The 21,446-nt window shown below is 48.4% G+C and overlaps 1 protein-coding gene across 3 annotated transcripts in view; it reads right to left on the reverse strand.

Annotated features, from left to right (window-relative positions):
• Positions 1–289: 289 nt before the first annotated feature.
• Positions 290–21,446, reverse strand: part of nfe2l1b (nfe2 like bZIP transcription factor 1b) — a 38,203-nt gene continuing 17,046 nt past the window's right edge. For 2 of the 3 annotated variants that reach the window (XM_070864585.1, XM_070864583.1), the window contains 3 exons: positions 8,129–8,221; positions 6,482–6,658; positions 290–4,418 (listed from right to left, as the gene is read on the reverse strand). In XM_070864585.1, the coding sequence (XP_070720686.1) occupies positions 3,087–4,418; positions 6,482–6,658; positions 8,129–8,221 (1,602 nt within the window). In that variant the 3' untranslated portion in view covers positions 290–3,086. The remainder of the gene's footprint in view (positions 4,419–6,481; positions 6,659–8,128; positions 8,222–21,446) is intronic. The other variant, XM_070864584.1, reaches the window with a different exon arrangement.

The following is a 21,446-nucleotide window of genomic DNA, read 5'->3' on the forward strand; positions in this document are numbered from 1 at the left end:
TCACCTTTGGGAGGGGAGGGGGGGCGGGGCTCAAATCAGCCTTGCAGCCAGACCCCGCCCAGACCCTCAGCCACCCACAGCACCAGACCCTTACCTGCCAACAGCGCCCCTCGCCAGACCCTCACCCACTCACCTGACCACACCTCGCCAAACCCTCACCCACCCGCCCACAGCGCCAGACCCCGCCCGCCCCTCCAGACCCTGACCCACCAGCAGACCCCGCCCGCCTACCCCTCCAGACCCTCACCCACCTCCAGACCCTCACCCGCCCACCCCGCCAGACCCTCAGGCATCCACCCGCAGCGCCAGACCCTCAGCCGCCCAAAGCACACACCGCCAGACACAGTAAACGAATCTCTCCTCTATCTTACCCCACCTCCATTCCCAATCAAGAAAATAAAGAAAAACGGCAGAGATCAACAGGGAACGCTTCGATTTTGAAGCAGTGCGTGTGTGTTTTCTGCATTCTCCAGATCGCCATCCTGTTACAGCCCTGAGCTAGTTACAGTTCAATATCACACAGCTTACGACCCAAAAGTACAAAAAGGTTTTCAACTCTGCAAAGCAACAATTCTTCGTATTTGCTTTAAGTGATAACCACAGAGTGAACAGCACCCAGAGTTCCCGGTCCTGATCGCCTGGCAGCTGTCTGAACACCGACTCCCGTCCATAGGGTGCGCCGCTTCCAGTACAGGTGTTCATCCATTTATTTTGCCCTCCGTTAAAAGGGCAGAGTAGGTTGATACAAAAGGGATTAGCATTCAGACAAAATCAGGCTACAATCACCAGGCTACACAATCAGGAAGGAAAATTAAAACTGACTAAAGCATTCATTGCCATCAATTTTCCTTTGCAAGTTTGAAAAATCTGCACTAACCATTTAAAACCATCTGATTGCTGCATTAAAACTAATCTAGAAATTCCCCGCCCCCTTACTCTAACCCCAACGCAGCACATTTCAAAGAGATCTCGAGTCCCGAGTCCTTGTCTTAAATCTCAAACTGGGTGGGAAATCGGAGGGGCGGTGCACACCCAGACCCCCGCATGATGACCCCCTGATCGCAGGGGCAAGGGGACCTGCCGAGAACAGGCACTTTCTCTAAAAAGGGAAGGGGGGGGGGGGTGGATTACAGGGACTCGTCCCAGCAACAGATTACCAGACATGCCCCTGGGGCCCAGAATCCGGATATGAAGGAGAGATGGACACAAGGTTAATACGTCAACGCATTCGTTTCACAGGAATGGGGAAGCCCACGAGACAGCTGCCCCCGCCTCACTAACACGCAGCACACAGCGGGTAGAGGGGAGGGCGAGAAGCGCAGGCTCTCCCTCCCTCACTGCGGTGACTCCCGTGATCCCCAGTTCTCAGCCGCGACCATTTGGGGAAAGCAAAGGACAGCCCATAGTACTCTTCGGAGTCATCAGTTTACGGTGCCATTGAGAAAAGCAGAGGAACAGGCCCCCCTTCCCACACACCAACTAACAATCTTCCACCTGCACCCCCAGAAAATACATTAATTAGGAGCAGGAGTCGGCCATTTGTCCCCTCGAGTCTGCTCCACCATTCAATAAGATCTGATCATGGACTCAGTTCCACTTCCCTGCCCGCTCCCCATAACCCTTCACTAAATACGGTGTTGGGAAGAAGGAGGAGGGTGGGAACAAACAAATTCATCTTGCTTCGTACACCGTACATCATTAATGCCAGTCCTGTGGCCACACACACACAGTATTACTGTCTTGCTCTTTGATAAGTTGGTTAAATAACCTGCACCATGCATTATAGCAAGCGTCCAGACTTGGCTCGCAAATCCCAGTGGTCAGTTGTCCCACCTCAGTCAGGCCGAACTGAGCAAAATGGGGGGTGTGGGGGGGAAAGTGAGGAAAAGTGGGGCAACAATCTCCTGGGCCCCACCTCCACTCGGATTCAAAAGCAAAATACTGCGGATGCTGGATCCACTCTGATCCAGTCTGGATCCACTCTGATTCAGACACAACCTCCGGATTCGGCAAAAGGGGCCGCAGGACTTCTGCTCCTCTACTCCAGGGTGTGTGTGGCGTGCAAGGCCAGGGAGGAATAAAGATTAAAGCACCCCTATTGTCCCCAAAATGAAGAGACCCTTATGACAGAAATAAACTTGCAGTGTTTGACTTCTGCACTAAAAAATAAATATAACCAGTGCGGCGAGGGCTGGAAGTGGATTGTCTCTTCAAACCATGCTAGGAGATTCACCACTTGGCAAACCTGAATCCTCGGAGTGAAGCCAGGCCAGGCTCGGTGCGGCCGCTCAGACAGCAGTGCCTGAGTGGGAGCGCTCTTTATACAACCGTATCTCACCCAACCTCAAAACCGTCTCCTTCACCAACTTTTACCATCTCCATTTCAAATATAAGCAGCCGTTTTATTTAGAAGTTGCGTTGAAACTTTTAAATTTAAAAAAAAAATGCCAAGCGGTGAAGAAACGCCCTCCTCACTTCCCGCATCAAGTCCTCGGTTTAAAAAAAATATCGGGGAATATTCAAGTAACGACTCAGCACCAAGAGAGTCTGGTTTGTGTCTGTAAACTGTGTGGAGCGCGGAGGCGTTATTTTGCCTCTGTTCGTTCGGGCTGAACAGCCACGGAGTCTGGATCGGAGACAGAGCGAGCGTCCTTTCTGCTGCTCAATCCCGAGCCCTTCCACCCGCTCCCTCCGAACCAGACCCCCCCCCCCCCACCGCTACACACAAACACATGCCCATTCTCACACTAGGGACACAACAGGCGTGCGGAGACACTTGTTGATTCTCTAGCTGTGGTCGACAGCAAACTGCCAAGCTCGTGTGAAGCTCTCGCCACCGACCCTTGGGTGGGGGTGGGGGGGGGGGGGAAGCAGGGAAGGGGTGGGAAGGGATGGGGAAACAGTTTTTCCATCCTAACTGACCTGCAGCTGTCAGATTTGCGAGATATTTTCATAAAACGAGAAGGTGCAAATTGTCAGTTGTCTATTTGTAAAAGTCAGCGGCAGCTTCCCCGAGGCACGGCCTCTCGCCGAGACCCTTTCTCTAGTTCGGTTCAAAAGCCAGACACTGGGGCCGGCCACACACATCACTTCTTGCTGCTCTTCTTTTTGTCGGGCTTGCCTTGCTGAGCGATCAGGGCCCGAGGCATGACCAGCACGCTGCCGTCATTGGCGTATTGCAGGGAGTATTGGCTCGGGCAGTAGGGCCTCCCCTCCTCGTCCCGCAAGCGGTCAAACACCTCCTGGTACAGCTCCTGCAGCTTCTGCTTCATCTGGCGCAGGGACTTGACAAACTCCACCTTCTCCTTCAGCAGCCGGGCCTTCTGCTTCTTCAGGTGGTCCACGTCCTGGTCCAGGTTCAGGATGGTGTCCAGCTTGCGCTTGCGGCAGTTCTGCGCTGCCAGCTTGTTCTTGCCCCGGCGCCGGATGTCCCGGATCAGGGTGAGCTGGGCCTCGGTCAGGTGGTACTTGGACAGCAGCTCGTTAAACTCGTCCACGGGCAAGTTAATGATCTTGTCGTTGGAGAAGGGGATCTTCAGCGCCCTGGCCCGGCGCTCGTCACGGCCCAGGTGGATGTCCATGCGACTGCAATGGGTTTCCTTTATCGCCGCTTTCTTCCCAGGGCCGGGGTGGTGCTGCTGAGTGGAGGCAGAGGCTCCGGGGGGGAGGTTGTACGTGTGATTGTGGTTGACTTGGTCCAGGTAAGGCAGCGAGTGGAAATAGCTGGGATTCTGGTAACTCATGCGGCAGAACTTGCTGTACTCGGGCTGGTAGCCTCCCACTGCACCCTCCCCCTCTTCGGAGTCTGCTGCTTCGGAATCTGTGCTATACCCAACTGCCCCTTCCTCGTAGAAGGACGAGGAGGAGGAGGAGGAGGAAGAGGAAGAAGAAGACGACTCTGAACTGCTGGGAGAGACGGGGCTGTGGCTTGAATCGAGGGAGAGGCCGGAATCAGAGTCCAGCTCCTCTTCGATCTGCGAGGCCTCCATCGGACCGAAGCCCTCCTCCATGGCCAGGTCCATCAGGCTGATCTCGTCGAGCATCGCCTCGTCCAGCAAGGTGGCCAGAGGGTCGGGGAAGCCCGAGCTGGAGGTCTCGTTGCTGGTCCCGTTGATCCGCGGCGGGAAGAAGATCCCAGTGAAGTTGGTGGAGCCGAAGGCAGCGTCGAAGTTGGTGGAGTTGGTGGTGGAGGCCAGGCGCAGGAGGCCGGGGCTGCCACCCACCGAGGGGCTCTCCATGCTTGGCGTGAAGAAGGATGGGAACTCCTGGCCGCACGGGGGCAAGGTAGCGTCGTGGAGGCTCACATCTTGATTGATGGCTGTGGCCGGAGTTTGGTTGTAGTTTGTGGACAAGTCGGCGCTGCCATTCCCGGAGTCGTTGCTGTACGACGTCACTGCGCTATTGGTCACTTCCATATCCTGCAAATGAGGAGCAAAACATGGTTAAAAAATTTTAAAGTTGGCTAAAGGGATTTCTAGTATTTAGAACAAGAATTAGGAGCAGGAGTAGGCCCTTCGGCCCCTCGAGCCTGCTCCGTCATTCAATGAGATCATGGCTGATTTTCCACCTCAACTCCACTTTCCCGCCCGATCCCCATATCCCTAGAATCCAAAAATCTATCGCTCTCAGCCTTGAACATACTCAACGACTGAGCCTCCACAGCACTCTTAAACCAGAGAATTCCAAAGATTCACAACCCTGAGTGAAGAAATTCCTCCTCATTTCCTGTCTTAAATGGCCAACCCCTTAATCCTGAGACTGTGACCCTAATTCTTGACTCACCAGCCCGGGGGAAACAGCCTCTCAGCATCTACCTTGTCAATTCCTTTCAGAATCTTGTATGTTTCAATGAGATCACCTCTCATTCTTCTAAACTTGAGAGTATAGGCTCAATCTATTCAATCTCTCCTCATAAAACAGCCCTCTCTCATCCCAGGAATCAATCTAGTGAACCTCCGTTGTACTGCCTCCAAGGCAAGTATATCCTTCTTTAGATAAGGAGACCAAAACTGTGCACAGTACTCCAGGTGTGGTCTCACCAGAGCCCTGAACAATTGTAGCAAGACTTCCTTACTCTTATACCCTTGCAATAAAAGGACATGCCATTTGCCTCCCTTATTGCTTGCTGTACCTGCATGCCAGCTTTCTGTGCTTCTTGCCCAAATCTCTCCGAACACCAACATTTAAAAGTTTCTCACCATTTAAAAAATATTCTGTTTTTCTATTCTTCCTAACAAAGTGAATTTATGAGAGCACGACCTCGGAAACCTGTCGCCATGCTTCCATCAGCGGTGCTCAATAGCCAGTGGGCAACTGGAGAATGCTCAATAGAAGCCAGAGAACAGGTGCCAAAGAATGAGGCCGGACACTTGCCCCTTCAACAGTTTCCCTCCCCCAGCCCTTCTGGAGGACGCATGTCGTTTTAGCCCAGCAGTTCCCCGAGGTGAACAGGAACTCTGCGATTCCAACCAAACTACACTGCATTGGACCCACTGGGAAAACCCAGTGCACATATAACTAGCCTCGCCTCTAGGCATCGACTCGTGTTGTAGCATGGTCCCACGGGCATTGGGTGCCCTCTGCTACCTTGCCCGATTGGCCATACGAGCCTAGACAGCAAGTGTTGCCAGGCTATTTGACCGTGGTGAACATCACCTTTAAGCCCAATCACTCGACATCCACACACACCATCACGAGATATTGCTCAGAAACAGAAACTCTCTCCTTAGTCCAAGGGGCACGGTGATCAATACAGCACTCCTATTGAGCCAGCAGACATAGCTCAGACATTCCTGGCTGTGTCTCACTCAGGAGCACATTGGACACTGCATTAATCCCCAAAGCTATGGGGCAGTTCATTACATACACTGTCTTGGGTAAGCAGGTAGAAGCTGGTGAAGGTTGGATTGTGCCTTGCAACATTGGAACAGGAGGCCATTGAGCCCCTTGAGCCTGTTCTGCCAATGAGATCATGGCTGATCTGCAATCTAACTCCATACACCTGCCTTTGGCCCATATCCCTTAATACCTCTGGTTAACAAAAATCTATAAATCTCAGATTTAAAATGAACAATTGATCCCAGCATCAATTGCCGTTTGCAGAAGAGAATTCCAAACCTCTACCACCCTTTGTGTGTAGAAGTGTTTCCTAATTTCACTCCTGAAAGGTCTGGCTCTAATTTTTAGGCCCCCTAGTCCTAGACTCCCCAACCAGCAGTAATAGTTTGTCTCTATCTACCCTATCTGTTCCCCTTAATATCCTGACAACCTTGATAACATCATCCCTTAACCGTCCAGATTATGGGGAATACAAGCCTAGTTTGTGTAATCTTGCCTCGTAATTTAACCTCTTGGCTACTTGCACTAGACGGAGTGTTAATTAAGAAAAGACCCACCCTCGACCAGCTAGAGCACGGACAATGTACCTGCACACATCGCGCAGAACAGAAGAAACCTTGCGCGCAGTCCGAAACATGCTCACCTGTAGCTCCATGAGGGACAGGAGGTCCTGCCACTGCTGTTCTAAGTCTAAAGGAGTCTCTGGCCTCAAGAGAGGTGGAAGAAGGGTCGTCGGTGAGCCTGCAGTCAGGCTGTCGCTGGTGCTGGGCAAAGCATTGTCTAAAGCCTCATTCAGCTCGGAAGACACTGCTGCTGGAAACTGATAACAGAAGACATGAAATTCAGTCTTGTGCCGTGCCCCATCAACGTATCTCGGTGCGCTCCTGTGCAGCAAGTGTGCACGGAGTGTGACACTCGCCTCTCGGCAGGGGATGCCAGGTCGGGAGGCATTGGTCACGTCACTCGAGGATTGGCTGCATTCACCACAGCAGCGAGCGTTTGACCCTCACGAACCGAGCCTTGAAGTCACAGCCAGCTTAGCATCACGTCACATCAAACAGGCACCCACTGTTGGCTGCTTAACTGCATAGTATACGATGGCCTTGTCCTACCCTACCTCCAATCTCCTCCAGCCCTGCAACTCTCCGAGATATCGGCACTCATCTAATTCTGGCGTCTTCACGATTTTAATCTCTCCACATTGACGGCCGTGCCTAGAGCTACTTTGGCCCCAAGCTCTGGAAATCCCTCCTGAAACCTCTCTTTCCTCCTTTAAGACGCTCCTTATAACCTGCCTCACCTGCACCAAAATCTCCTTATGCAGCTCGGTGTCAAATGTTGTCTGATAACACTTCTTTGAAGAGCCTTGGGACATTTTACAACACTAAAGGCGATATATAAATGCAAGTTGTTGTTGTATCGCTCACTTGCTACAGCTTACAATAACTGTACAAGGATTATTGCCTCAGCGTGAATCTCTACGAGAGCTCAGCTCAGAGATGCAGTGTCCCGGTCTCCAGCAAGATGAAGCACAATCAATGGACCCAACTAAACTTTGAGGACACACACACTGGAGTACGTGTTCCATACATCCCAGCGGGACGCCAAGGCTAATCTACAGGATCCAATGATATTCGGAAGCCACTTGGTGGCGAGTTAGTGTGGAACAAGGAAGACCCCAGCTAATCCAATCTTTGGTCCCCGTATTTCTTCTTTCTGAAGGATTCCAGGGGATTTTGCCTCCATTATCCATCTGGAAATTGGCTCTCCGTGTTAATCACTCTCCCCAGCACCAGTCATTAATTTGTTTCCCCGCTCTACAAATTAACCCTGGACGCCGACTGACTGCCATGGTTTCACCCGAAGCAGTGTTGGGGATGTGCCATTCCCATACGGTTTACAGCGTCAGGGAGCTGAGAGGTCCCGCCCGCTCCTACTGCCAATGAGCAGCCCGAGGGCTCTTCGTTTTTTTTCCTCATTAACCAGCCCTCTGATGCGGAGGCTCAGCTTCTGGCTCATGGCTCTGCTTCCCAGCTCCAATCCCTGATCTCAATCACTAAAACCACTCCTTCCAACAACCATGTACAATCTACGCTAGCGAGCGCCCCCCCGCCCCAGGTGAGATGCCAGCTTTGCAGTGATTGCTAGGTGTCCACCAACTGAAGATACGCAAACCCACAGTGAACATCTAACCTGTGCGCAGTGTGTGTGGCACAACGGTTTATGGTTCCAAGTTAAATCGCGACACGTGACGTTACCGCATGATTCACTGACTGACTCACGCTCGTACCTCAGAATCCTCCGCGAAAGGGAATGTTTCCTCCAGAAGCCTCAAGCATTCCTCGAAGGAAGGTGCTGTCGTCTGTTCCGCCAACTCCGGCACCTGGCAAAACAGCACCGGCTCCGATTAGCATCAGCCATCACAGCGGCCAAAACCGACTTTCAATAAGGAGAAACACAAGCGCACACAAACGACGAGTAAAAAGGCGCCTGGGAAACAATTATAAAACTCCACAGCGGTCAAACTATCAACTGTAAGGCTAAACTTAAAGTTTAAATTTTTAGACAAAAAGTTAAACTGTTTGAGGAGGTCACAAGATAGACAAGGGAGTGTCTATATGGGCATTATCGATATAAACTTCTAGAAAACTTTCCTTAAAGCGCTGCAGAATTATTGGTAAAACTGAGAGGTAGCCTTTTGACTCGGGATGGATATTGTTTGGAGGTAGGTGAGAGAGTGTTGGGATATAAAGGGAACATACTCCGATTGGCACTCATCAGAAATCTGTTCTGGGGCCTCAGCTTTTCATCATATTTATTAATAGAAACATAGAAAATAGGTGCAGGAGCAGGCCATTCAGCCCTTCGAGCCTGCACCGCCATTCAATGAGTTCATGGCTGAACATGCAACTTCAGTACCCACTTCCTGCTTTCACGCCATACCCCTTGATCCCCCGAGTAGTAAGGACTTCATCTAACTCCCTTTTGAATATATTTAGTGAATTGGCCTCAACTACTTCCTGTGGTAGAGAATTCCACAGGTTCACCACTCTCTGGGTGAAGAAGTTTCTCCTCATCTCGGTCCTAAATGGCTTACCCCTTATCCTTAGACTGTGACCCCTGGTTCTGGACTTCCCCAACATTGGGAACATTCTTCCTGCATCCAACCTGTCCAAACCCGTCAGAATTTTAAACGTTTCTATGAGGTCCCCTCTCACTCTTCTGAACTCCAGTGAATACAAGCCCAGTTGATCCAGTCTTTCTTGATAGGTCAGTCCCACCATCCCGGGAATCAGTCTGGTGAATCTTTGCTGCACTCCCTCAATAGCAAGAATGTCCTTCAAGTTAGGAGACCAAAACTGTACACAATACTCCAGGTGTGGCCTCACCAAGGCCCTGTACAACTGTAGCAACACCTCCCTGTCCCTGTACTCAAATCCCCTCGCTATGAAGGCCAACATGCCATTTGCTTTCTTAACCGCCTGCTGTACCTGCATGCCAACCTTCAATGACTGATGTACCATGACACCCAGGTCTCGTTGCACCTCCCCTTTTCCTAATCTGTCACCATTCAGATAATAGTCTGTCTCTCTGTTTTTACCACCAAAGTGGATAACCTCACATTTATCCACATTATACTTCATCTGCCACGCATTTGCCCACTCACCTAACCTATCCAAGTCACTCCGTAGCCTCATAGCATCCTCCTCGCAGCTCACACTGCCACCCAACCCAGTGTCATCCGCAAATTTGGAGATACTACATTCAATCCCCTCGTCCAAATCATTAATGTACAATGTAAACAGCTGGGGCCCCAGCACAGAACCCTGCGGTACCCCACTAGTCACTGCCTGCCATTCCGAAAAGTACCCATTTACTCCTACTCTTTGCTTCCTGTCTGACAACCAGTTCTCAATCCACGTCAGCACACTACCCCCAATCCCATGTGCTTTAACTTTGCACATTAATCTCCTGTGTGGGACCTTGTCGAAAGCCTTCTGAAAGTCCAAATATACCACATCAACTGGTACTCCTTTGTCCACTTTATTGGAAACATCCTCAAAAAATTCCAGAAGATTTGTCAAGCATGATCTCCCTTTCACAAATCCATGCTGACTTGGACCTATCATAGCAGCGCATTTGGAAAATGGTGACATGACATCCTTAATAATTGATTCCATCATTTTACCCACTACTGAGGTCAGGCTGACCGGTCTATAATTCCCTGCTTTCTCTCTCCCTCCTTTTTTAAAAAGTGGGGTTACATTGGCCACCCTCCACTCGATAGGAACTGATCCAGAGTCAATGGAATGTTGGAAAATGACTGTCAATGCATCCGCTATTTCCAAGGCCACCTCCTTAAGTACTCTGGGATGCAGTCCATCAGGCCCTGGGGATTTATCGGCCTTCAATCCCATCAATTTCCCCAACACAATTTCCCGACTAATAAAGATTTCCCTCAGTTCCTCCTCCTTAATAGACCCTCTGACCACTTTTATATCCGGAAGGTTGTTTGTGTCCTCCTTAGTGAATACTGAACCAAAGTACTTGTTCAATTGGTCTGCCATTTCTTTGTTCCCCGTTATGACTTCCCCTGATTCTGACTGCAGGGGACCTACGTTTGTCTTTACTAACCTTTTTCTCTTTACATATCTATAGAAACTTTTGCAATCCGCCTTAATGTTCCCTGCAAGCTTCTTCTCGTACTCCATTTTCCCTGCCCTAATCAAACCCTTTGTCCTCCTCTGCTGAGTTCTAAATTTCTCCCAGTCCCCAGGTTCGCTGCTATTTCTGGCCAATTTGTATGCCATTTCCTTGGCTTTAATACTATCCCCGATTTCCCTTGATAGCCACGGTTGAGCCACCTTCCCTTTTTTATTTTTACGCCAGACAGGAATGTACAATTGTTGTAATTCATCCATGCGGTCTCTAAATGTCTGCCATTGCTCATCAATAGTCAATTTATTAAGTATCATTAGCCAATCTATCTTAGCCAATTCATGCCTCATACCTTCAAAGTTACCCTTCTTTAAGTTCTGGACCATAGTCTCTGAATTAACTGTTTCATTCTCCATCCTAATGCAGAATTCCACCATATTATGGTCACTCTTCCCCAAGGGGCCTCGCACAATGAGATTGCTAATTAATCCTCTCTCATTACACAACACCCAGTCTAAGATGGCCTCCCCCCTAGTTGGTTCCTCGACATATTGGTCTAGAAAACCATCCCTTATGCATTCCAGGAAATCCTCCTCCACCGTATTGCTTCCAGTTTGGCTAGCCCAATCTATGTGCATATTAAAGTCACCCATTATAACTGCTGCACCTTTATTGCATGCACTCCTAATTTCCTGTTTGATGCCCTCCCCAACATCACTACTACTGTTTGGAGGTCTGTACACAACTCCCACTAATGATTTTTGTCCTTTAGTGTTCTGCAGCTCTACCCATATAGATTCCACATCATCCAAGCTAATGTCTTTCCTAACTATTGCATTAATCTCCTCTTTAACCAGCAATGCTACCCCACCTCCTTTTCCTTTTATTCTATCCTTCCTGAATGTTGAATACCCCTGGATGTTGAGTTCCCAGCCCTGATCATCCTGGAGCCACGTCTCCGTAATCCCAATCACATCATATTTGTTAACATCTATTTGCACAGTTAATTCATCCACCTTATTGCGGATACCCCTTGCATTAAGACACAAAGCCTTCAGGCTTGCTTTTTTAACACCCTTTGTCCTTCTAGAATTTTGCTGTACAGTGGCCCTTTTTGTTCTTTGCCTTGGGTTTCTCTGCCCTCCACTTTTCCTCATCTCCTTTCTGTCTTTTGCTTTTGCCTCATTTTTGTCTCCCTCTGTCTCCCTGTATAGGTTCCCATCCCCCTGCAATATTAGTTTAACTCCTCCCCAACAGCACTAGCAAACACTCCCCCCTAGGACATTGGTTCCGGACCTGCCCAGGTGCAGACCGTCCGGTTTGTACTGGTCCCACCTCCCCCAGAACCGGTTCCAATGCCCCAAGAATTTGAATCCCTCCCTGCTGCACCACTGCTCAAGTCATGTATTCATCTGCGCTATCCTGCGATTCCTACTCTGACTAGCACGTGGCACTGGTAGCAATCCCGAGATTACTACTTTTGAGGTCCTACTTTTTAATTTAGCTCCTAGCTCCTTAAATTCTTTTCGTAGGACCTCATCCCTTTTTTTAACCTATGTCGTTGGTACCAATGTGCACCACGACAACTGGCTGTTCTCCCTCCCATTTCAGAATGTCCTGCATCCGCTCCGAGACATCCTTGACCCTTGCACCAGGGAGGCAACATACCATCCTGGAGTCTCGGTTGCGTCCGCAGAAACGCCTATCTATTCCCCTCACCATCAAATCCCCTATCACTATCGCGCTCCCACTCTTTTTCCTGCCCTCCTTTGCAGCAGAGCCACCTACGGTGCCATGAACTTGGCTGCTGCTGCCCTCCCCTGATGAGTCATCCTCCCCAACAGTACTCAAAGCAGTGTATCTGTTTAATGACTTGGATGAAGGAAGAGAGAGTTGTATGTACAAGTTAGCAAACAACACTGAGTTAGGAGGCACAGCAAATTGTGTAAATGGGAGCAGGAAGTTGCAACGCACATTGCCAAATTAAGTGGGCAAAACTATGGCAGATGGAGTTTAATGTGGGCAAGTGTGGACTATGTTGATGGGGTTACATGAAGAGTGGGAGGAGGCTCGAGTGGAGCATAAACACCGGCATGGACCCATTAGGGTGAATGATCTGTTTCTGCGCTTTAAATACTATGCAAGTGTGAGGCCATCCACTAAGGACCCAAGAAAGAAAATTGGGAGTATTTTATAAATGGTGAGAAGCTAGAAACTGTAGAGCAATCTGCTTTCTAAAATCAGTGCCTTATCACTTGGCAATGTGCATCTATTTTTTTTAATTAAGTCTTTTTGCTGGCTCTAACATTCAGGAACAGTACAAATTCAGAGTCTCACTCAAACAAATAACATTTAATCATTCTCATTTTAACTTTCCAATTTTCTTCCGCTTCCACTCCCTCAAGTTCCACTCTAGAGACTGGAGCACAAAAAGAAAGTCTCGACTGACACGCTAGTGCAGTACTGAGGGAGTGCCGCACTGTCGGAGGGGCAGTACTGAGGGAGCGCCGCACTGTCGGAGGGGCAGTACTGAGGGAGCGCCGCACTGTCGGAGGGGCAGTACTGAGGGAGCGCCGCACTGTCGGAGGGGCAGTACTGAGGGAGCGCCGCACTGTCGGAGGTGCCGTCTTTCGGATGAGACATTAAAACGAGCTCTCGGGAGGACGTAAAAGATCCCATGGCACTATTTCAAAGAAAGGCAGGGGAGTTATCCCCGATGTCCTGGCCAATATTTATCTCTCAATAAACATAACACACACAGATTATCTGGTCATTATCACATTGCTGTTTGTGGGAGCTTGTTGTGCGCAAATTAGCCGCTGCGTTTCCTACATTACAACAGTGACTACACTTCAAAAGTACTTCATTGGCTGCAAAGCACTTTGCAACGTCCGGCGATTGTGAAAGGCACTATATAAATCTTTTCCTTTTTCATAATGACAACAGAACCTTCCCTGGACCACAAACTGGGAGCAGCACCAACACTGTTCTGTAACTAGTTACTACAAAGTTTGCAAGCGCCTCCAGCGATTGAATGTTCCTCTTCCTTTTGCCCCCTCTCTTGCCCCCTCCATGGCCCAATGGGGAAGCACCTCCAATGGCAGCCCAGACAAAACTAGAAATGACCATTATTAAGCAAGCAGTAGCAGGACATTTGGAAAAGCATAATTCAATCAAGCAGAGCCAGCAGGGTTTTATGAAAGGGAAATCATGTTTCACAAATTTGCTGCAGTTCTTTGAGGATGTAACGAGCGGGGTGGATAAGGGGGAACCAGTGGATGTGGTGTATTTGGATTTCCAAAAGGCATTCGATAAGGTGCCACATAAAAAGGTTACTGCACAAGATAAAAGTTCACGGGGTTGGGGGTAATATATTAGCATGGATAGAGGATTGGCTATCTAATAGAAAACAGAGTGTCGGGATAAAGGGAACATTTTCCAGATGGCAAATAAGAACTAGTGGGGTGCCACAGGGGTCAGTGCTGGGGCCTAAACTATTTCCAAATCTATATTAATGACTTGGATGAAGGGACCGAGTGTAATGTAGCCACATTTGCTAATGATACAAAGATGGATGGGAAAGCAAGTTGTGAGGAGGACACAAAAAAATCTGCAAAGGGATATAGACAGGCTAAGTGAGTGGGCAAAAATTTGGCAGATGGAGTATAATGTGGGAAAATGTGAGGTTATCCACTTTGGCAGAAATAATAGAAAAGCAAATTATAATTTAAATGGAGAAAAATTTCCAAGTGCTGCAGTACAGAGGGGCCTGGGGGTCCTTGTGCATGAAACACAAAAAGTTAGTATGCAGGTACAGCAAGTAATCAGGAAGGCAAATGGAATGTTGGCCTTTATTGCAAGGGGGATAAAAGCAGAAAAGTCCTGCTACAACTGTACAGGGTATTGGTGAGGCCACACCTGAAGTACTGAGTACAGTTTTGGTCTCTGTATTTAAGGAAGGATATACTTGCATTGGAGGCTGTTCAGAGAACGTTCACTAGGTTGATTCCGGAGATGAGGGGGTTGACTTATGAAGATAGGTTGGGCCTATACTCATTGGAGTTAAGAAGAATGAGAGGTGATCTTATTGAAACATAAGATGAGGGGCTCGACAAGGTGGATGCAGAAAGGATATTTCCACTCATAGGGGAAACTAAAACTAGGGGACATAGTCACAGAATAAGGGGCCGTCTATTTAAAACTGAGATGAGGAGAAATTATTTCTTCGAGGGTTGTAAATCTGTGAAATTCTCTGCCCGAGAGCTGTGGAGGCTGGGTCATTGACTATACTTAAGGTGGAGAGAGACAGATTTTTGAGCAATAAGGGAGTAAAGGGTTATAGGGAGTGGGCAGGGAAGTGGAGCTGAGTCCATGATCAGATCAGCCATGATCATATTGAATGGCGAAGCAGGCTTGAGGTGCCAAATGGCCAACTCCTGCTCCTATTTCTTACATTCTTATGTTATGACCCCATTCCATCTTTTGTGCGGCTCAGTTACACAAGTGAGACGCACCCCCTCAATTCTCACATGGTGAACTCACAATCTCAATTGTGCCACTGTGGGAGTCAATCAACTGACAAGGCTCTGCCCTTGAAGCTGAATAAACCTTGCTTGCAGAGGCTTGGGGTCCAGTCCCCTGGCTGTGTACTCAGACAAGGAGGCAAGTAATATCAGAAGAGAAAACTCCTACACAAAAAACATTGAAAGACCTTCTTTAAACTAAAGCAATCCACGTAACAGGGCTAAAACCACAAGGCGAGCTACTCTACTCCATCAGAGAGTGATAGAAACACCAACACGAAGTTAGCTTTAATTTGTTGTAAAAATGTAAAATATAAATAATTTAAAGGTTTGAAATAGTTAAAATAATCTAAGCCAAATTTATTTGCAGCCTGCAGAAATGACTAGGACTAGGAACCACACTTGTGGCTGTATTTTCCTCTTTGCTACGGTTTAAAGTGTTAGTTTGGCTATGTTAGTAATACACAGTCAGAAGTTGTTGGTTCAAATTCCACTCCCACTCGAGCATACAAGTTAGTACTAGTGCAGTACGGAGGGAGTGCTGCATTGTCTTTTAGGTGAGGCATTAAAGAGTGTGCAGGTGACTGTTAAAGATACTCGTGGCATAATCTGAAGAACCAAGGTCTCCCAGTGGCCCCAGCAACATCCTCCCTCAATCACCAAAAATAAATGAAACCATTTCACCATATTGCTGTTTGTGAGATCAGAATGATACCAGGGCTGAAGAGGTTAAATTATGAGGACAGGTTGCACAGACTGGGCTTGTATTCCCTCGTGTAGAAGATTAAAGGGTGATGTAATTGAGATGTTTAAGATGATTAAAAGATTTGATAAAGTAGAGAGAGAGAGAAACGATTTCCTCTGGTAGGGGGAGGAGTCCAGAACAAGGGGCATAACCTTAAAATTAGAGCCAGGCCATTCATGGGTGATGTCAGGAAGCACATCTTCACAAAGGGCAGCGAGAATCTGGAACTCACCTCAAAAAGCTGTTAAGGCTGGGAGTCAACTGAAAATTTCAAAATTGAGATTGAGATATTTTTGCTGGTAAAGGGCATCAAGGGTTAGAGAACCAAGAGGGAGTGGAGATAGATTATCCACGATCTAACTGACTGGTGGAAAAGGCTCGAGGGGCTGAATGGCCTCCTGCTCCTTGCTGTGTGCAAAATGACTGCCATGTTTGCACTTCAAAGTAATTCACTAAGTTTGACACAGGAGTTGTATAAATGCCACATCTTTCTACGTTAGGAAAACAGTCAACACGAGAATAAAGTAAGGAATAATAAACACAATATACCAACAGGCACAGCAATGGGTTAGTGACCAAGAACGTCAAAATCTGGCTTTGAGTTTGTAACAGAACCGTAGCTATTCATTTTTCCTTCATTTATTTTTAAAGCATAAAAACTCATGACCAGGCAAGTGTGGCGGCTACACCTCCATTGTAGTCAGAGAAGAGACCAACACTTCAAATCTGCGTCTTTATGCAACAAGAATGCTAAGAAACGTTAGCACTATTATCTATTTTTTCCCCCCATCTCACAACCGCCCATTTTGTTCCACAGAAACTGCAAATTGGTAACGGATTCTACAGGTTCTACTTTTCTGCATCAGGAAAGCTAGAATGTTTGCCAAAATCCAAGACAGCAGCCCCCCGTGACACAATGATGTTCCTGAAGATGCCAAGGGTAGGAGATCACTCATCAGGAGCTGGCCATTGCATTTATAGACACACGTGCTCATTCTTACAATGAGGTTGGCTTATGAAAAAAGGTTAAGCAGGTTGGGCCTATACTCATTTGAGTTTAGAAGAATGAGCGGTGATCTTATAGAAACGTACAAGATACTGAGGGAGCTCGACAAGGTAGACGCAGAGAGGATGTTTCCCCTCGTGAGGAAATCTAGAACTAGGGGGCATAGTTTAAGAATAAGGGGTCGCCTATTTAGAACGGTGATGAGGAGGAATTTTTTCTCTGAAATTTTGAAATCTGTGAAATTTTCTGCTGTGGAGGCTGGGTCATTGAATATATTTAAGGTGGAAAGACACAGATTTTTGAAAGATGGGGAGTGAAGGGTTATGGGGAGCGGGCAGGGAAGTGGAGTTGAGGCCAAGATCAGATTAACCATGATTTTATTGAATAGCGGAGCAGGCTCGAGGGGCCGAATGGCCGACTCCTCCTCCTATTTCTTATGTTCTTACATTCCAGGCCAGATTGGGGCCCCATTTTTACTTATTTCCTTTTTTTAAAAAGCCTCAAACACAAACTAAAAAACCGAAGCAAACCCGCCAAGCAGACAGCAGATCAAACTGCAAACTGGGGCTTGTCCTTTAACCCTTCAGACACAGTGTGCACATGGCATTGTCGAGCAAGCAGTGGCTTTTGTTCCAAACGGCTGACCCTGCGAAACAAGCCTCCCCGACTCTGAAATAGAACATGTGTTTGCTATTCCACTACCAGAGAACGCACGGCATTGTGCCGGAATAATGCCATTTGCAATACTGCTTACAAAAGGAAAAATCAATTATTTATTTAATTTATTTTTAAAGGACACTTTATCCACTGAACATGTAACATGTAAAAGTTTGTTTAAAGTTAAACAGTACAAGGATCTATTCACAGTGACAACGTGTGGGATGGGGGAAAGCAGCAAGTATATTGCTGAATATGGCAGATATCAGAGGACTTGCTCAAGCAATCACACACTCATTTCTCACAGGAAGACTTCAGGTAAACCCATCTAAGCACCCAATTAAATAGGCTGTCATGTATCCTACATGGCTACTGTTGGTAATATCTCAAGGTGTGCCTCCAGAGGGCACAGCAATGGGAGACTCATAGGTTACCTGTACAGATGTGCCTGGCCTAGTATAAAAGGCCCTCCAGCGATCGAAGCCCTCTGCGCTCAAGAGGCAAAGCAAGCCCTCACCTGAGGGTGGACCCGGCACCGGAGAGACGACCAGCACGGCACCCGAGACACAGACCGCTCAGCACGACTGTATGGAGACGACCCGAACGCACCTTCCAGGCTCCAGTGGTAGGACTCCGGAGGAAGAAAATCAGATCCAGAAGCGACTTCCCAACTGCGGAGGCAGAACCCAGGGAAAAGAGGATCACCGCAGTCGACATCGTGGACGAAGGAAAGATGGCGCCCACACCACGAGGTGATGCACTGAAGACAAAGATGGCCGCGGCCAGACCACAAAGTGCAGTGCTGATGGAGCAACACGTGGCACCAAACGGAGAAGCGGATTGGGGTAAAGCAAGCAAGGCTCTCTTAAAGGAGGCCTGCAACCCACTACAATTAAAGGGACAGTTCTACACATTTAAGCAATGTAACAGTAATTGTAAGTTAGAGACAAAAGATGTAACGGATTATGTACAATGTGTGATTGATGATCTGAACTGTGCATATGCAACCAGCGAGGAAAAGTCGCGCGATCGTGATCAGTCCCCTAGAGTGTCCATCATAAGTAAGGAAAAGCTGTGCGATGCAGGATTCCCACTGCACGCAGCCAATGCAATGGGCACCCATCGGGTGCAGAGGTCCAGGGAGCTACCCAATGCTGTAGCCTGCGACCCGGGGACCAGAGTCATGCACCACGAAGTGTGGCCACAAGCAGCTGACACACACAAGCTGCGAAGCAAGCGATCACAGCAGGGCAACAGCAACGATACTGATAACATGCCCTGGGTCGGCTCCATCTCTCAGGCAACCGATGGCACCATATGCCACGAGCCTGAAGGAGCAAGACTGCACCAAGGCCATACCCCTAGATGTAGAGTCACCCGCCACTGTTCCCCCAGAGGAAACAAGTTCCAACCAGGATTCCAAACCAAGCGACGCTAAGGCCAGCGAGTCAGCAGTTCCCTGTGCACTGCTAGACGACAGCTCCTCAGAAAGCAGCTGTGACCCTGGGCGTAAAGAAAGGACGGGCGGTGGTCCACAGAGATCTGTGAATCTGCTTGATGCTAGGGACCACGGCAACAGCCCAGAGTACAGGCTACGTGAGCCAACCGGTTTCCCACTGCCAGCACCGGGCACTGAGTCGCCACCAGACTGCAGGGACACCACCCAGCAGCTCCTGAACTAGCTTGTGTCCTCACGCACTGGTCACCACAGAGCATCTAAGGACACAATATAGGCCATACTATCATTATCTTTAAGCAGCAGGATAGTTCTTCCACTGTATTGCTGCTGGTAATCTGGGGTCTATTTGCACAACACAAGTGCCAGGCAATGACCATCTCCAAGTGAGTCTACCCATCTCCCCATGACATTTAATGACATAGCCATCATTGACACCATTAACAGCCTCAGGGTCACCATTGAGCAGAAACCTAACTGGAGCAGCCACATAAACACTGTGGCTACAATAATACTCTCCCACTGACCTAGATGAGTGCAGCTCCAACAACACAAGAAGCTCAACACCATCTAGGACAAAGCAGCCCGCTTGATTTGCACCCCAGCTAACACCTTCAACATTCATTCCCTCCACCACCAACACACGTGGTTGCAGTGTGTACCATCTACAAGATGCACTGCAGCAACTCGCCAAGGCTTCTTCAGCAGCACCTCCCAAACCTGCGACCTCTACCACTTAGAAGGACAAGGGCAGCAGGCACATGGGAACACCACCACATGCAAGCTCTTCTCCAAGTCACACACCACCCTGACTTGGAAATATATCAGCCGTTCCTTCATCGTCCTCGGTCAAAATCCTGGAACTCCCTCCCTAACAGCACTGTCGGAGCACCTTCACCACACGGACTGCAGCAGTTCAAGGCGGTGGCTCACCACCTCCTTTTCAAGGGGCAATTAGAGATGGGCAATAAATGCTGGCCTTGCCAGTGACACCCACATCCCATGAATGATTTAAAAAATATCTATATGATGTTTATCTGCTACTCTGGCCTGTCCCCTTAACGTCACTGCTCAGGTATACCCTGTTGGAATGTGGTCATAGCTGGAGCTGCTCAAGCTCAAGTTGGAGAATAATTGAAAGTCCCTGTATATTTCAGGCTCTGGGTCAATACCTGCCGCACTTATTTTCTTTAAAGAAAATAAAGAAAACGCAGAATTTATAAATTCTGATCTGAAGATCCCAAACTTGAGCAATGGGCTTATAAAGAGACAGGGCGGTTTACACAGCGACACACAACCATGCTCCAGACCGCCTTAAATCAACACCACAGGAATTCAGTGAGTGGCAATGTTCCCCCGAAGGTGTGAGGTTGCGCACCAATTGCGAGGCCTCGCGCAGGTCGCTCACCAGCTGCTGCCGCTGGAAATGATACCACACGTGTGTGTCTGCAGCAAAGTTAAAGGGACTGCGCACAGGTTAGAGGGAGTACTATATGGGGGGGGGGGGGAAAAAGAGTTAAATAAGGGTTTCTTGATAACACCAGCAATACAAGAGCAGACAGTGAGCAGCAAGAACAAATACAGCATCAGTAAATTGGGCCGGCAGAGTCGGACCCACTGAATCAAACATCAGATCCAAGAAACCAGGGAAAGTTCAGCCAATTGAAGGATTTATTGCTCTCCCATAATAGAATCGTGTTCACATCAGAAACAGCCTAAAACAGTGAACAGATTAACTAGTCACCGCCGCTACTTCTGCCTCAGCTTGCTGTAGACGCCGACAGAACAGTCCTAAAGAACTCGCTGTGCGAAGTACACAATCAGAAAAACACTTGTCTACATCTTCCTTTCCCTCGAGCCCAGAGCAGCCTTTGCCTCCTGGCAAAGTATCAGGCCACTGAGGACATCAGCTGGGACCAACATTCTGGATCAGCACAAGTCTAGAGTTAGGATCGAAAGGCTAACTCATTGATTTCTTGGTGGGCATTGGATCTACAATCTGCCCTGAGGGCTTGGTCCTGAATGTACATCACCCCCACTCAGAACATCACATTCTGCAAGACTTTAGGCAGGAGAACAATTTGCCACCAACAGCTCTTGCTACACCTGAAGTGTGTGATCAGGTCCTCTATTGCTCAAAGTCCTCACCCTGGGTTTCAAATCCCTGCATGGCATCACCCCTCCCCATCTCTGTGACCTCCTCCAGCCCCACAACCACTCCCGAGATATCTGCACTCCAATTCTGGCCTCTTGCACAACTCCGATTTTCATCGCTCTACCATTGGCGGCCGTGCCTTCAGCAGGCTGGGCCCAAAGCTCTGGAATTCCCTCTCTATACTCCCTATCTCCTTCTTTAAGACGCTCCTTAAAACCTATCTCTGCAACCAAGCTTTTGGTCATCTGCCCTAATCTCTCCTTGTCTGGCTCGGTGTCCACTCCTGTGAAGCGTCTTTGGACATTTTACATTTTAACGGCAATTGATGCGAGGTGGTACCTTGTATCATTAGGTTAGGCAGGTAGCAGCACAGTTGTACAAAGTTATAGAATCAATGATTAAAGTAT

This window comes from Pristiophorus japonicus, chromosome 21, assembly GCF_044704955.1.
Source record: "Pristiophorus japonicus isolate sPriJap1 chromosome 21, sPriJap1.hap1, whole genome shotgun sequence".
In the NCBI taxonomy this organism is placed as follows: domain Eukaryota; kingdom Metazoa; phylum Chordata; class Chondrichthyes; family Pristiophoridae; genus Pristiophorus; species Pristiophorus japonicus.